This window comes from Dermochelys coriacea, chromosome 7 (genome assembly GCF_009764565.3).
Source record: "Dermochelys coriacea isolate rDerCor1 chromosome 7, rDerCor1.pri.v4, whole genome shotgun sequence".
NCBI lineage: Eukaryota > Metazoa > Chordata > Testudines > Dermochelyidae > Dermochelys > Dermochelys coriacea.
The window spans coordinates 61,686,140-61,704,238 of record NC_050074.1 but is presented as its reverse complement, the minus strand read 5'-3'; the positions used below and the strand labels follow the sequence as shown (position 1 = coordinate 61,704,238).

At 42.2% G+C, this 18,099-nt stretch overlaps 1 protein-coding gene across 3 annotated transcripts in view; it reads right to left on the bottom strand.

Annotated features, from left to right (window-relative positions):
* Positions 1 to 6,684: 6,684 nt before the first annotated feature.
* VCL (vinculin) overlaps positions 6,685 to 18,099 on the bottom strand; it is a 115,310-nt gene continuing 103,895 nt past the window's right edge. For 2 of the 3 annotated variants that reach the window (XM_043519907.1, XM_043519908.1), the window contains 4 exons: positions 17,421 to 17,633; positions 14,402 to 14,605; positions 13,308 to 13,412; positions 6,685 to 9,386 (listed from right to left, as the gene is read on the bottom strand). In XM_043519907.1, the coding sequence (XP_043375842.1) occupies positions 9,240 to 9,386; positions 13,308 to 13,412; positions 14,402 to 14,605; positions 17,421 to 17,633 (669 nt within the window). In that variant the 3' untranslated portion in view covers positions 6,685 to 9,239. The remainder of the gene's footprint in view (positions 9,387 to 13,307; positions 13,413 to 14,401; positions 14,606 to 17,420; positions 17,634 to 18,099) is intronic. The other variant, XM_038408742.2, reaches the window with a different exon arrangement.

Here is an 18,099-nt window from a genome sequence, read left to right as displayed (position 1 = left end):
TCTCCGCTTGAAAAAATGTATTTTTGCTTATGACCTGCATATCTCATGCTCTGGCAAACACAGCACATGAAACTTTTTTATACAAAGCAACCACCAGTTACAGCTACCCTTACCAACTTGCTCACATCTCCAGTGCAAAGGAATAAGTACCACCAGTAACAGGACATGGAGGTGATAAGCCATTCACTTCATTTAGCTTTGCTACTTAAAAAAATATTGAAATGTATAACTCTCAATCACCTTCCTAACACTAACCCCTGGGTCTTCTCTAAAGCTGAGAACAAAACCACTTATTAGGCACTGGCATTGTCTGGACTGCCAGTTAAATGAATGTACCATGAAATAGACTGAGGTCCAACACTGTATCATTGTTAGGAGGAGGAGCAAGGAATCAGGACACTGCAGTTAGTTTCCCTACTTTACCACTGACTTTGCTCCTTGACTAGTGCCTATTTACCTGTAACGGGGTAAGTAGGTATTAAGACCTGACCTGAGAGGAAAAGATTAACCAAAGCAAAGGTCCGCAGCCTAAACTTTCAAACCTGGATAGTAAAACTATCTTTCTTATTTCTTATTAAATAATTCTTATTTAAGCACTTAACAAAAAAAAAAAAAGCCTGACTGAGCAACTCTCGCTTCCATTGACATTAGTGCAAGTTGTAAGTGTTCAGCTTGTCTGAAAATCTGGCTAACTTTATTTAGGATGAAGTGTAACTTTTGGTATCCGGGCTTATATTTGGAACACTAATCATCTTCTAGGTACAACCAATGTTGCAATCAGCATTCTGAGGGAGACAGAATAATAACTACTTTTCAACCAATGAGGAATTAAATATTTGCACGTGTTCTCATTGGACAGGGGAGTTAGTTGATTATATCTTAGAGTAACGCCTCTCTATTACCTTGAGCAATGAAAAACTTCATTTCAGCCCATAATTCCTCAGTCAGGTGTTATGGATAACAAGAATTTTCCCTTAAGGGCCACTGGAAGTGCATAGTGATTTCCAAGTGCTCTAGAAAAAACGATCATTCTGTAAGAAATGTGCTGTAAATCTTTGATCTCACAAGTACAAGCAATGGACAGCTAGAACTTGCACTTCAAAACTATAGAACATTACAGTCTTTGAATATCCAATCAAAATGTGACTTCTACCCTCAATTCCCCAATGAAAACTTTGTTTGCATGACTGTCTCCAATCCATCCGCAGTGCGGGTTATATTAACATCCTACTGAGGGCTTTAAAGTTAACAGTAGATTTAACAAGCTTAAAAATAGGAGGGACACTAGTTACACCCAAGGCGTCGTATGTTCTATGACAGGCTCTTCCCACAACACTCTATATCGCTCCAGTGCAGCAGACTGGAAATGCTGCAGCAGCTTCATTTAAAACTGGTAGCTCCATGGAATTAGAAGTAAAAATGAAGCCTATTAGCCATACTGGAGCTCATGCATCCAGTGTTATTGAAATGTCCTACACTGCCAACAAAGCTACCCTAGAGAGTGTACTTCAGTATCTTACGCAAAGTCATGCAATGAAACAGATAAAGTTCATAGATACTAAGGTCAGAAGGGATCATTATGATCATCTTGTCCGACCTCCTGCACAACACAGGCCACAGAATCTCACCCACCTACTCCTGCAAAAAACCTCACCTATGTCTGAGCTATTGAAGTCCTCAAATGGTGGTTTAAAGACTTCAAGCAGCAGAGAATCCTCCAGCAAGTCATAGAATCATAGAATCATAGAATATCAGGGTTGGAAGGGACCCCAGAAGGTCATCTAGTCCAACCCCCTGCTCAAAGCAGGACCAAGTCCCAGTTAAATCATCCCAGCTAGGGCTTTGTCAAGCCTGACCTTAAAAACCTCTAAGGAAGGAGATTCTACCACCTCCCTAGGTAACGCATTCCAGTGTTTCACCACCCTCTTAGTGAAAAAGTTTTTCCTAATATCCAATCTAAACCTCCCCCATTGCAACTTGAGACCATTACTCCTCGTTCTGTCATCTGCTACCATTGAGAACAGTCTAGAGCCATCCTCTTTGAAACCCCCTTTCAGGTAGTTGAAAGCAGCTATCAAATCCCCCCTCATTCTTCTCTTCTGCAGACTAAACAATCCCAGCTCCCTCAGCCTCTCCTCATAAGTCATGTGCTCTAGACCCCTAATCATTTTCGTTGCCCTTCGTTGTACTCTTTCCAATTTATCCACATCCTTCCTGTAGTGTGGGGCCCAAAACTGGACACAGTACTCCAGATGAGGCCTCACCAGTGTCGAATAGAGGGGAACGATCACGTCAAGTGACCCGTGCCCCATGCTACAGAGGAAGGTGAAAAACCTCCAGGGCCTCTTCCAATCTGCCCTGGAGGAAAATTCCTTCCTGACCCCAAATATGGTGATCAGCTAAACCCTGAGCATATGGGCAAGATTCACCAGCCAGATACCCAGATCTGCTTTCCTAAACTGGAGTATAGTGTCCAGTTTCAAACACTGAACATATTCAGCACTGTTATGAGAGTAAAGTCCTGATTTTGAAGGAAAAGGGTGCGCAAAGCTCCTACATCTGAAGGGATTGCTGTTCACATTTTCTCCCATGAGAGGTCATTATCTACAAAAATTCCAGTAGGAGCAACCTACACTATGCAATAGACTGATGGAAAAATAGGAACGAGCATTCTAAATCCTGGGGCATTCAAGCCCCAAATTCTGACTTCACCTAAGTGAGAAGCTCAGCTTTCATTTTCAAAAGTTCCTAGTTCTCATTCTTGAAAAGAAAAAATGGAAGATGTGAAAGCAAAAGGTTCAGCTGGCAAAGGAGAATACAACCTGTTTACAATCATGACTCATGATTTTTTGAACAACGTTGGCAATGCTGGAATGACTCATGTCATGCTGTACCTAGAGCTGTCCTTTGCCAAGTGTCCACTTTTCTCCAGCACCCTATATGAACTGAGAGCCAGGTTCCTCTCTCACATTAGTAGCCCCCAGAACTGTCAAACGATATTGTCTCCTTATGGAGGCAGAAGTGTTTAAGCACAGCTTTAGTGCATCTTAAGGACCTTTTGACAACTTATTCCCAATTGCACAGAACATTTTGTTTCTGAGCTGCAGCAATTGCGTAGATGGAACAGTATTAGATGTCTTGTGTACTCAGGCCATGGCTACACTACAGACCTCTATAGGTATAACTACATCACTCAGGGCTGTGAAAAATCCACACCCCTGAGCGACCCAGTTATACCAACCTAACGCCCTGTGTAGGCAGAGCTACCTGGGTGGGAGAGCTTTTCCCATCAACATAGCTACTGCCTCTTAGGGAGGTGGATTAACTATGCGAACAGAAGAAGCTCTCCCATCCGCAGAGGAGTGTCTTCACTGAAGCACTACAGAAGCACCGGTGCAAATATGCTGCTGTACATGAAGACAAGCCCTCAGTGTCTGGCTCTGTTAATCATTTTACTCTCCCTTTCCAAACATTGGTTTCTCTCTGACAGCAATGAGAGAGCCAGCCAGCAGCCCAGTCTCTGCATGCCAGTGATAGCTCAAGAGCATTAGTTTGGGAATGTGATTTTAGATTAGATCTTCAGGGCACTTAACATGTTCTATTTCCTCTAAAATACTTGGCGAAGTTACAGCATGGTGTGCTTCAATAGGTCGTGGCTTGGATCCACAGAAAGGCCCATACAGCATGCTGCTTTGCATACAGACCTTGTCTTTTCTCCAGCCTATAAAAATATCACAGAATGGATGAGCACTATATAAAATAAGCCTGTTAGATAGGCTTAATGTGCAACAGTATGTTGTAAGTACCAATTGGCAGGTTTCCATCCCTTAAATTCCAGCTGACCTCCAGTCCTGCAGAAAATCTAGCTGCTGTCAATGCATTGTTGGTTTACTCAAAGCCATGGGTTTTTTTTCCTCTTAAAGTTTACATGGACTACCAAACCCTTGACTGCCTCTAAAACAATGATCTATGTCAAAACCTAGCTCACCTAGCAATAAGTGAAAAGCACTATTATTTTAGTGGATATCGTCGCTACAGTACGAGTCTAACCCTCAGGTAGCACACTACTCTTCACACACTCCTATTGCCTGGCTCTCTCAGTGAAGCCCACCCAAGCTTTTCTCCAGCGGCAGCTACCAGCCCACAGCAGAGGCTACAACAGTGAAGATGGCAGGTAAACTTCTTGCATGTCTGATTTATTATGGGTACAGTATAAAGAGTTGCCACTGGACTTACTGTAGCAGATATATCTTACACGTGGATGCAGTCTGGGGATGGACCTTTAGTCAATGAGGATTGATTAGCTGCTTCCTGGCAGCAGATGGATTCCAGTTCAGAGCTTAGTTCCTTCCCATCAGACCAGCTTCAGCTGGAGATTGAGGGCAGCTCCTAAAGAAAGGCACAGACTTTTCCACTACGCTGTAGACTTTTTTCCACTATGCTTGCAAAGAAATCCCATCTCCTGCTAATCCTCCCCCTCAGCTGTTACTCCCAGCTGAAGTTGCTATTCTTAGGATCTGAGGGCCAAGGCAGAAAGCCATTCCTTCTTCACTCCTAGAAGCTCTCATTCTTATTTGCCTGCTACTGGCTCCATAGTTAAATCCCAATTCAACCTAGGGCCTGTACAAAGAGGGAAACTGTGGTGTTTACCTAAACCAGAAGCTGTGTTAATTTTTTTTATTTAAGGGATTATTTTTAAATCAACTGAAAATAAATTAAGGGGTCTACCCTCCACTCTGCTCCAACTGCCAATCTGAACCTTCCCTCTGCTTGACTAGGAAGCCCAGACACATCTTTTCCTTGCACCATCTAAAGACAGCTTTACAGCACCAGCCCTTTAACAGAGCCACTCTGATTTATAGACATCTTTTCAGATGCCCAAGTCACTTGTTTCCACCTAAACACTGGCAATGGTATCTTGTCTATAGGGCATCTTCTGGTTTAAGACGTCAACTGCAACTAGGGTAGGAAAATTCTAGGCAACAATCACTGGTGCACTTGTCCCGTCCTAGGCAGAAAGCGACATGAGGACGAGCAAGCTTGTTGGGCCTTACCGAGAGGCAAGTGCACCAGATCCTCTTGTAAACACACTAATGGCTGTCCCTTCTGTATGGAGCAACACACAAAAACATTACTCCAAATGGGATCTTCTCTGATTGCATCCATGCTATTGCACCTCACATCCCCTGAGGTTTCCCTGCCATTTTGGAAAGAACACAACTTCATTAAACCATGAACATGCTTCACACCTAGTTCAATGAAATGCAGAGAGGCTGGCTGGCTGACCACCAACACCATCTTTTCTCTATTTTTCTGTCCAACACGACTTGTGTCTTCAGGCAGCCACAGAACTCCAAAAAAAAATCCTGAGACCTGAGCCACGATCAAAGGCTTGGAAAGGCAAATGTGAGTATGGCTACCAGGCAACTTACTCACAGGAATACCATTTTTCAGGATGATGAGGGATTTGGTACCTGAAGCACAAGACACCCCACCCTAAACCCTTCCATCTATTTTAAGGGTATCTTGTACACTCTCTGATGTGAGTGAAGCTACCAGCAGAAAAACACTGGCAAAAAGGTCCTCTCTCTTCATCTCTGACTCCACTGTCAAAATGGTAGTCACAATGGGAATAAGGCTTTGTTAGCTAATATGAAAGGCTGACCAACTGCTAGACTTTTCCCAAGGCATTACTTGGAGAAGGCCGAGCCCATAGGATGTATGTGTTCCTATGTAGCTATGAATGTTTTAGCTCATTTTTGGAGTACATGGCAGCTCCTCTTATGCCCAGAGAGGGTATAATTTAGACACTTTTGAAACTTCCCTACCAGACTCTGTTTCCCTAGGCCCTTAACAAATCTGCCTGACACTGACACTGAGCTGGAATCTAACCAGGAACTAGATCTCCCTCATAATAGAGAAAGCAAACTCAAAGTTGACCTTCCTTACCTCCAAATCTGCCTAGTGATCTGTTGGCACTTGCATGCAAGATGGCCACGTCCAGCACAGTCAGTGGTTGCTAGGTGAAAGTTGACAGCAGCCTTCCACCACCATGTGACAATTGCCTCCAAAACCATGGGGTAGTCTGGCTGAGTGGAACAGGGATTTGCAAGGACTGGTATTTCCTTGTGCCCAGTAGTCTCTTCTCCAACCTCCACCATAACCACTCTGACTCTTCAGGCTAGACAGATGTGCACCCAGAAACTGCTTGATCATAGGGTTCAAGCAGGACTTAGTACTTCTGAATTATTTCCTGTATGGGCACCAGGAAATTTGTCCTAAAAGGTAAGTGAACAGTCTGCACAAAGTACCAAAACATTTAACCTCCCCCACTGCAATGCTTTTTTCACTTTGTATGACAAATAATAGCTATGTCAGAGACCTCCATGTATTAGAAACTCACAAGTGTTAACTCTTTCAGATAACTTGTACCAAATCAGAGCCAAAAGCCCACATAACCGATAGAAAGATAGAATCACTACTCCTATTCTGAATGTATAGAAATTGTTAGGTTACCTATTTAAGCACATTGGGGGTGCATAACTATTACTCAACATACAATTGTTTTATAACTTTCTAGAAAATAATTAAACCTCTAAATTCATAGTTCTGGTGTGATGACCGATGTTCTTACTGCAATTAAAGAACATTCTTACTATTCAGTCCTTGTAAATGTTCATAAAGTGACATTTATACAAATGCATTTTTATTTTGTTTTAACAGAACAATAAGAAAAGATTGAAAATATTAGACTATACAACAAATTTTGATTTATAAACAAAGTATTAGTGGTAAAACATTTCTAACCAACATTCAAGGTCTTTAAATTTTTGCTTCATTTTAGATCTGAAGACCAATAGTCTTCAAGAAAGCACAAATTGCATAAGGTGTACAGTATTTCAGCTCCTACAAAACAGTTTAAGAACTCATAGCAAACATTCTGAAGAAATATCAAAGGCAAACATGATTCATAACTTTCCCAAACATTCCTTAATAAAACAAAAAGTGATCTTTGGCATAAACAATCATGTATTAAAGGCATTAGTAATATTGCATTAATATCAGTCAAGCAACTAGACAGTGATGCTAAAAATCTCAAGAGTATGTCTACACAGCAACTAGACACGTGCGGCTGGCCAGTGCCAGCCAAGTTGGGCTCAGGGGACTCGCCTCAAAGGGTCCTCAGCCCAAGCTACAGCCCAAGCCCAGAAGTCTACACAGCAACAAAACAGCCCTGCAGCCCAAGCCCTGTGAGCCCCAGTTGGTTGGCATAGGCCAGTCGTAGGCATCTAGTTGCTGTATAGATGTACCCACAGAGAAGCTTGAACTATTTTGAAAGCAAATACAGGAAGACTATTCTGAAGACCCTCAAGAGTCCCCTCCTATTCAGTGTTTACTATTAAATAGAAATGACTACATTACAGAGTGTTAAGGGTCCATTATAAGCCAACCAAAGGCAAGACATTCTGGTTAAGGCTCTGTCCCACTCCTTCATCCTTCCTGGTGTGAGGAGTTATTGGAGGAGTCTGAGAAAAGACTCTAAGTACCATGTATTTCGTATTATCAGGAGACAAGGAGTGAATTAAGGATGAACAAGGGCTTTCTCTTGCTAAGGTGAATTTGAGGCAGATTATTATAATGTAGTTTAAATACGTAATTTCCCTTTTTGATAACCATGCAGGCGAGAGAAAAACAGGAAGTGCAGAGTAACTGTAGTCTGGTGCTGTACTACACAGCTTACCTTTGCTGTTACCGAGTGTCTGATCAACGGGCAGCAACAGCACACTAACAAAGGTGGCTTGAGCGCGATCATTGTGACAGTCCCTACCAAACGGAAACTGAGGCGCCATTATGATGGCAATGCTGGTGTACGTAATCGAGTTAGCAAAGGTTTTTGCACACAAAGGCCATTTCTAAAATTTTAGCAACCTAATTACTTTCCATTTTAAATGACAAAAAAGATTATTGAACAGCTATCATAAGCATGTTAAAAATGAAGGCATATAAGAAGTATGGAAGTGCAAAAATCATCCCAAGTCTGTTTTCTTAACGCAACTGGAAAAAAATAAATGTATCTAATTCAATTAATTGCTACTAAGCTTCAAATGTGTATATAGAATTTCAGTCTAGAAATCATTTTCATGGCTCATTGAAGTTATCTGAACAACAGATTTACATTGAGAACACCAACAGACTCCATAAATTGAGTGCCTCTACTTTCCCACATGCTCCATCATTAGAATGAAGGGCAGTGAGGCACAAGCATCATTAAACGGAGTGTAATTTTCCCCTAAAACAACTCTGAAGGAAGTGTGCAGAGGTGGAGTGTGGGTGTGCCAGGTTTCGAAGAAAAGGAGTTGGAGCTTGATGGTGTTCTATTTGAGCATTTTTTTTCATACAAAAAGTTGCTTTGAACATGATTGACTGACTAAGGCAGCTAATTCGATGGATTCCAAATTTTTAGCTCCATATTCTACCAAATTTTTTACTGGGGAGCAGAGATAGGAGTCTGTGTTTTTCTAAGGCCTCTGAAACTTGAACAGTCAAGCTGTCATTATTTGTGACGAACAACCATTTTAGTATAGCACAAGAATGCAGATTCTGGAATGACTACAGGTGGCAATGGGAAGTAAAGAAGACAGCTCAGTATTTCCTGACCTAGGATATCACTGCCAGACAAAGTAACAGCAGCATAAGAGACTATTTTAGCAATGTGATTTCCCCCTCCCCCAAAAAAGAGGGGTCACTTCTGATGTAAATGAACTTTACTACATATACCTTGTAACACTTTTGTGGTGTGAGAACAGCTAAATGAAAATGTCATTAAAACAATTCACCTTTTCAGTGTCATTGATTGTCTCCCCAAAATAGCTAAGTAACACAGTTAGTGTTCCAGACCTCCAATTCAAGCTTGAGCAAAGTCCATGTGTCATACCACCATATGGAAACTACTGAAATATACAGTGCATAAATGAGAAGTGTGGCTCTGGGATTACAGAATTAAAGAAAAGAGAATCTTCAAAACCAAAAAGAATAAAAATTGTCAATGTGTCGGAAGCAATTTTGAGATGCTTTCCGAAGATGTTTAAATGCATATTTTTATAATTAATGCCCTTAGAATGGGGCATTAACATAAGCTAATTTTAAGCTCATGTTAACAGCACATTTTGCTGTTAAAAAATTCTCTTCTGCTTCAAAAAGGCTTTTTATGTTTCAGAAGATTGTTATTTGGCAGTTGTTTACTGATACCAAGGAGTCTTTCTAACCCAGCGAAGAGTGAATCCAGCATCTGTTCTAATCTTAATAGACGCTGCTTCCGCTTCTCTCACAGTTTCCTTTACAGATTGCATAAGGTTCTGGGCATTGTGAACCAACATCTCAGTAGCCTGCAGACAAAGGAAAGGTGTTATTCTTTCAAGTTCTTAAATATCCATAGTGGTAAAACAGTGTTCACATTCAGATGAGCAATTGTTTAACACAGAAGCATAAATCCCTGCCTGGGGCCTCACAACAGGAACATGATGTTACGTCATTCTTGCTAATGTACGTTTCATGATAGTCAAATGTAAAACATGACCTGTTCCATAAGTGGAAGGCTACCCCCTCCCTCCAAGCAGCAAGTGATTCTCTCGTTCACAAGAAGGAGAGGTTACACACTTTATGCCGTAACTGGAGTTCTCCGAGACATGTCCCCTTATGGGTGCTCCACTTCAAGTGTGCCTGTGCCCTGCAACTTTGACAGATTTTTGGTAGGGGTGCCTAGAGCATTCACAGGAACACACATCTCAAAGAACTCCAGTTACTGCACAAGAAGTAACCTCTCTTCTGTGGGTGCTCAACTTCATGTGACTCCAAAGGTGCCCTAAGAAGGTGGATGGTTCAGACCAGAGTCCAACACAGAAAAAAGAACCAACCTGCCTAGCTGTAGGCACCATGGCATAAATGTTTAGAAAACATACAAACAGAGGACCATATTGTCATTCTACAGATCTCTGCAATCGGTACATCCTTAAGTGAGGCTTAGACATAGATTGTGCTCTTGTCGAACGTGATATCACTCTCGAAGTGGGCTGAACAAATCTTAATACAACTGGAGATCCTCTTTGATAACCTGTTTTGTTTTGAAACTGCCGAACCCTCGTTTCTGTCCGCAATGGATACAAATAGTCTAGGAGATCTTCTAAATGGTTTGGAGCTGGGTGAGAACATAGAAACTCTGGTTCCATGGCAGGGACATAATATTTTCCCTCCGCCCTCTTGCAGGTAGGTAGTGCTATACCTAGTGTTTGCCAAACAGTCTTAGCAGGCTCCATAAGAGCTTCATTGCCTGGAATGGTGAGCCTCACAGATGTCAAAGTTTGCAACATATCCAGGAGTTTATGGTGGGACACCTGAAATACCTTAAAGAGAATCCACAGCATGCCCGCAATTCACTTAATCAGTTCTTGAAACTGCCTGAAGTCATCTGCCAAAGGAGGAGGTGGAGGCATCACAGCTTCATCAGGTGATGAGGAAGAAATATTAGTAAGAGGAGTCATCTCCTTATCCCGCCTTTGCTTTCTGCTCCTCACAGGTCTCTTCCTCTGGCATAGGTGGTGGAATAGGAGGTTGAGGAGAATGGGCCCTTTCCTGCTCCCTCCTGGGGTGTGACAATTTCTTTGTAAATTGTTGTCAAGAGAATGCCCACAGGACCCAATCAAGCCATGGATGGGGACCAAATAGCATAGGTGGAAGCATCCATGTGTGTTCCTGCCATGTGGGTATCACCTGAGGTTTATTCTCCTGTATTACGTCAGTGGAGGAGGGACAGTGATGTGTCCTAGACTTGACTGGGAAACCCTGCACTGATCTAAGAGTCGGAAATATCCTCTTCCATGTACTCCCAGGCGGGGAAAGGGGTGGAGGGGCAGCGACATAGCTGTTCGACTTGCAAAAACAACGAGGGCAAGTATGGTACTCTAGGCGATACAGGAGCTGGTAACCAAGAGAGAGTCTTGATGCTGACAAACCCCCCATGCTCATTAAGAGACGAGGCACTGGCTTCCAAGATACTAGCAGGTCTTTAGGGTACCTAAGACCTTGTAGTACTGATGGTATAAAAGATAGGGTTGAGCAAGAACCTGTGGAGGACAGCTCTTTACCCATGCAGCTGGTACCAAACATTTGGCATAGGAGTGAGTCGACTTAGATTCCACTGGTACCACAGGTAGCCAAGTGGTCTTTGTTGACTTTCATGCTACCGGTACTCAGTGCTGCTCAGGGACAGGCTTAGAACTTTTGTCACCAGTGTCTCTGCCACTCTGGGTATGGGTGCCTGAATTCAGTACCGGGTCTGTCTTAGACAGCTGCTTCCTATTCATCTTTGTGGTACCAGCATCCCTCGGAGCCTGCATGGAACTCCCTTGGGACCCGAGGTCTCTGTAGTCATCATCTGCATTGGTGATGAAGATTTTCTTGGAAATTTACTCCTTACTGCTTTCTGCTTCGAGGCAGATGTTGAGGTTACCTCTATGAAGGACTTCTGTACCTTAGATATACTAGTTGCTGCGGTGCCGCCTCTCTCTTTAGGGACCTCTGGTGACTGAGATCTTGATGTGAACATGGCACTAATGGTACTGGAGGTCTGTGTGCACAGGGGTCCTCCACTCCTGGAGCTGAAGCTGGTTGTTAAGTTTGCGCCATCGGCGAGAGTTTTAACTTGATTTCCCTATTTTTTGTGGATCTCCCCTTGAAAGAAGCACAGATCTTGCACTTAATGGGGATGAGTCTACCTCCCAAATAGCAAACGCGCAGGGAGTGTCTATCATTGATGGCAATCACCTCACCACAGGATAGACACCTTTTGAATCCCAGCAAGCCTGGCATTCCTGCATAATATAACAAAGAGGACCCCTAGAAGGGAAAAGGCTCTTAACTATTTTATCTAAGTCTACCTAGCAATAAAATGGTGGGGGTTTTTTTTAGTAAAAGGGAATTGTTCCAACAACTACATACACTATAAGGTAACTAACTAATTATCGAATACTATGGCAAACATGCACACAGTAGATGTAGTCTCTCTGGCCAAAGGCGGTTGAGAAGGAACTGAGGCCTGTTGGCCTGTGCAGTCCCATATAGCCTCAGCGCAGGGCACGAGGGTGTGTGGGTGCATGCACATGCCGAATGGGCACTACTACCAAAAATCTCTGATCAAAGGTGCAGGCACACCTGAAGAGCACACACAGGGACACTACTCAAAGAAGAACAGCACCGGCTCCTGTTCCTCACGGCCTACCTTTTGAAAAGCTGAGTGAAAGCTAATGTCTGAACACAAGCTGAACAGCTCACTATTCCTAACACATCCATCTACCAAACAAAAGCTTATGCTCAAATACATTTGTTAGTCTCTAAGGTGCCACAAGTACTCCTTTTCTTTAGAGAACCTACAGGAATTCTAGACCAAAAATATAACTAAATATACCCAGTCATTGAAGATAGCTGCAGAAGTCGAAGTTTCACAAAACAAAGATGAAGTTGCTGGTTAAGAAGCAGGGAGAGCTGAAACTAAAAATGTTTTAAATGATTGCCCACTTTAGTTACAGTATTCTTAAACTTGTATTCATTGTAAACCACCAGAGGGTGCTAATGAATAATCTCCTATGCCAAAAAAACAGCTCTACCTTTTTGTTTTGGACTGTGGATTGTTTTAAAACAAGAGGCAATATCAAGTTAGAAGCAAATTAAGTCTTCTCCATGAGACAGAGCAATGTCCTATTGTTAACTGCAGAATATATACCAAGGTGTACTGAAATTAACACATTTATTGGACACTGGGTCCGATTTAGTAACTCTCAGTATCTAGGTCACATATGATTATATACAGGACACAGAAAATCAGGGTTGGAAGGGACCTCAGGAGGTCATCTAGTCCAACCCCCTGCTCAAAGCAGGACCAAGCCCCAAATTTTGCCCTAGATTCCCTAAATGGCCCCCTCAAGGATTGAACTTCCAAACCTGGGTTTAGCAGGCCAATGCTCAAACCACTGAGCTATCCCTCCCCTGCTCTGAGTAGAGTGCCAGAAGAAAAGATTGCAGCATCTCACCAAGCCGACAGGAGGCACTCATGAGAGTCTAGATAATACTTAGTCCTGCCTCACTGCATGGGACTAGACTAGATGACCTATCAAGGTCCCTTCCAGTCCTACGATCCCATGATTACTCTTGAAAGAGGAGGCTTTGACCTGATCCAACACACACACCTGACCGCCCTCTCCCCGCATCAACTAGCGAGCAGGAGTTTACATTACTATCAATTATACAGCTCTTACCTGTTCTGACTCCTCATCACTGATGTTCGTCCTGCCCAACATTGTAGCTTTAACAGTGGAGAGGATTTTGAGTTGGGTGCTGATGGTTGGGATTCGCTCACAGACCTAAGAAGTCGGGAAGATGCATCATTTTAGTTTTTAAACTCGAAACAATTGATATCCCATTTTTAAAGTAAAATTAAGATTTTGCTTCACTCTACAGCAGTTTCTCTTTGCTGATGGCTCAGGTACAAGCATACAATGTACATGTAAACTTCAAGGGTGCCTTGCATGATGTCACTGAAGACACATTTATATGGACGCTTACTGCACGGCAAGTTGGGTTGGAAATCTACAGCGCTCCAGCATGCTATGCACTAACTCACCATGTGGACCCTGCTGCCACACACTGAAAGTTCCCTAGAGCGCATTGATGTACTGTGGTTTTAAACAGCACAATGTCAAAGTGCACTCAGGATCTTTTAGCAAGCAGCAGCAGGAACCACTCGGACAGTTAGTGCACAGCACCCTGGAGTGCTGTAGATTTAGATTTGCTGTGCCCTAAGTATTCTTGTAGACATGACCTAAGGCACAACAATTTAATTCCCATTCCTTCCTGATAAGCTTGGGTGACCATTCTAGCAATGTGGATCTTCGCTAAAGCAGAATTCACTTTTCCTTTGCCCAATATTCCTTCAAGAGTCTGTTTCATCAGGAATGGAGGATGGGATTCGAGGCTGTATTGGTTTATGCTATTGCCAATACCCTATGACTTGATAAGGCTGACTATGTGGATGGCCAAGGTGATATAGACATTGCTAGACTGGTCTCTTGACATTGATGGAGTTTTCAAAGGCTCTCTTACAGGACACTGGCATGTCTTCTCCCATCTGAATAAAAAGACCTGAAGTCACAAAGTGGGAGTTGAAGAATATCAACATTTCACATACTTGGGCCTCAAGACTCACAAAAGCTCGGACAGGGAGCCAAGGGGATCCACAGGTAACTCTCAGCCAAAAATAAACTCACTCTCCAGCCTTGAGCCACACTGAAGCAGCAGGACTCAGGAAGGAAAATGGTATGTGCATTATTTTAAAGTTAGCCCAGCTTATTACCTGCAAAAGGTTTGTTCGAATGCGCTTGTCGGTGCACTGCTTTGCCACCTCCTTAGCCAATCGAGTCACTTCATCCGATGCTTTAGCAATATCCTTGGCACACTGAATAAGGGCACGCTTGTTTCCACTGACACCTCTCACTAGGCGGGACATCTCTGCCATCAGCAGGGCCATTCGCTTCGCAGCAGCAATTATATCATTACCCTGCAGGGAACAAATATAACAATGAATGTTAGACATGGCAGTGTTAGGCCAGCAGTCACAAAGAATGTAATATAATTACACCTGAGCTGTAATCCACACTCACTAGCAAACCCTTTCATTAAGTCAAGAAAGAACAATTCAAGTCTATTGAAAAAGATTCTTCATAAGGGGCACTGAAGTTTTGTACAAATGTTTGTGAAATACTTTCCCCTCCAACACTCAATGAAAAAGTTTCAAAACTGGAAAAAAAAAAAAATGGTGACCAAAATGTTAGTTTGTCCATGGAAGTGGAAGTGACTAGGCTGCTGTCTGGATTTTAAGAACAAGTGTGTTCTAGTGTTATAGACATTCTAGATTTCCCCAATAAAAGCAGCATTACTGAAAACACAAATGCCAATTAAAAAAAAGTAAATTAAAAAACAGTACCAATTTTCTGAACAAAAGAACATAAGAACGGCCATACTGGGTCAGACCAAAGGCCCATCAAGCCCAGAATCCTGCCCTCTGACAGTGGCCAATGCCAGGTACCCCAAAGGGAATGAAGAGGCAGGTTATCATCAAGTGATCCATGCCCTGTCACCCAATCCCAGCTTCTGTAGAGGCTAGAGACACCATTCCTGCCCATCCTGGCTAATAGCCATTGATGGCCCTATCTTCCATGAATCTATTTAGTTCCCTTTTGAACTTTGTTATAGTATTGGCCTTCACAACACCCTCTGGCAAGGAGTTCCAGAGGTTGACAACGCATTGCATGAAAAAATACTCTCTTGTGTTTGTTTTAAACCTGCTACCTATTAATTTCATTTGGTGGTCCCTTGTTCTTGTATTATGAGAAGGAGGAAATAATACTTCCTTATTTACTTTCTCTATACCACTCATGATTTTATAGACCTCTATCATATCCCCCTTTAGTCGCCTCTTTTCCAAGCTGAAAAGTCCCAGTCTTATTAATCTCTCCTCATATGGAAGCTGTTCCATACCCCTAATCATTTTTGTTGCCCTTTTCTGAAACTTTTCCAATTCCAATATATCTTTTTTGAGATGGGATAATCACATCTGCACGCAGTATTCAAGGTGTGGGCGTACCATTGATTTATGCAGAGGAAATGTGATATTTTCTGTCTTATTATCTATCCCTTTCTTGATGATTCCCAACATTCTGTTTGCTTTTTTTGACTGCCGCTGCACAATGGGTGGATTTCAGAGAACTATCCACAATGACTCCAGGATCTCTTTCTTGAGAGGTAACAGCTAATTTAGACCCCATCATTGTAAATGTATAGTTAGGATTATGTTTTCCAATGTGCACTACACTTTGCATTTATCAACATTAAATTTCATCTGCCAATTTGTTGCCCAGTTTTGTGAGATCCTTTCGTAGCTCTTCACAGTCTGCCTGGGAGTTAACTATCTTGAGTAGTTTTGTACCATCTGCAAATTTTGCTACCTCACTGTTTACCCCTTTTTCCAGATCATTCATGAATATATTAAATAGGACTGGCCCAGTACAGATCCCTGGGGCACACCACTATTTACCTCTCTCCATTCTGAAAGCTTACCATCTAATTCTACCCTTTGTTTCCTATCGTTTAACCAGTTACCAATCCATGAGAGAACCTTCCCTCTTATCCCATGACTGCTTATTTTGCTTAAGAGCCTTTGGTGAGGGACATTGTCAAAGGCTTTCTGAAAATCTCAATACACTATATCCACTAGATCTCCTTTGTCCACATGCTTGTTTACCCCCTCAAAGAATTCTAGTATATTGGTGAGGCATGATTTCCCTTGTCAAAAACCATGTTGCCTATTTCCCAACAAATTATATTCATCAATGTGTCTCACAATTTTGTACTTTACAATAGTTTCAACCAACCTGCCCGGTACTGCCATTTTTAATCCATTAAAGAAAGAGGTGAAGAACAGGCAACTTTTCAATTCATTCGTAAAGAGGGATAAATAGTTAGGAATATTCAACAACATCATTTATGAAACCCTCTAATTATCTAGCATTAGAATGTGAAAAGGACAGGAATATTTTTGAAAGCCCTTTCTATTAAAAATGAATGACTGACCACATATGACACACACACACACACACTCACTCACTGGAGAGCAACAACTTTACATATCTTGAAGCATGCCAGTTCCACGATGAAGTAAGTGACCAGCCTTGCAAAAACTTTTTTGTGTTTAGACACGAGAGTACTTGTGAATGTCTGAACTTCAGCTTAGCTCTCCATTGGTACCATATAAACAGTTTTGATCTCAGCAACTAATGCATTCAGTGCAGGTTCTTTAAAAGGAGTTCTCTCATCCAAGCCAGCATTTGCAGTACAGCCAAGTGCAAGTCAGCAGAAAGTCCTCCTTGATAACACTGCCATACAAAGCCATTCCTTGTCATACGGATTTTAGCTGAAGCCGTCGATAGAGGCAAAGCACAATAGACATGTTAAATGACTTAAGTTCTGTTATTATCTGGAAGTCATTGAGAAACCAACCATGGCTTCACAGGTGATCAGAAAAATGTCTTTTACATTTTTAAATACTGCCATATGCAGAAAGATAGGAAGATGCAATCAAAGGGAAGAAAAGCCTTTTTATTCTAAAAAGTGACCCAAAAATCAAGCTGAAATCTGGCCTTGACAGACCTACCAAACTTGTGAAGCCACTCTCAATCCTTAAAATGAAGTGCAGGCAAACGTTTATTCACTCAGACTCATGGGGCCCAGCAAGTATCAAGAGTGATGCAAATGTGTCAGCATTCCAAATGGCTGGATGCACACAGATCAGTTGCCAGTGGGAAACTGAGGAGTACCTTACTAGACCACTTGGTTGCTTCCCGATGCAGAGACTGAGCAGCGACCAGAATGGGCTGGTTAACGGGCTGACTGGTTGGCATTAACAGCAGCTCAGGCTCATAATCATCTTCAGTGTCAGAGGGGAGAGTGAATTCAACATCATCTGCATCCTCCTGCTCATCTACATCTACATCAGCCTCAGCGGCTTCATTAACCTCAGTCACATCAGGCTTTGAAGGTGGCAGGGAGATTGGAGAAACAGGGACAGTTAGTATTAGAAGCAGGATTTGGTAAAAGAGCTGAGCTGGTTTAGTAATCAAACAACCTCTTGCTCAATTAAAAGAAAATGAAAACAATCCAAGGATCAGCAGAAAGGGGGCCAACCATTTCACCTGTGAATCAGAATTACTAGGAAGTTAAGGAAAGAAAAAGTTAGGATTATTTGAAAGATATGGAAAGAAATATTGTTCAGATGAGTACACATGATTTATCTTATGCATTTCAAGGAAATCAGAATTTCAGAACAACATTTTCTGGCAAGACAATGGTGGTATAATTTGGTACTGGTGAAAACAAACTTTGTGGATGCTGTTTCACATAAGGATGTGTGGATGGGATAAGAATAGGCTGAGGTATACAGCTGCCAGATACTGCTTTCTGTTCCCTTAGAGAAGTAAAGAAGAGAATTAACAACAG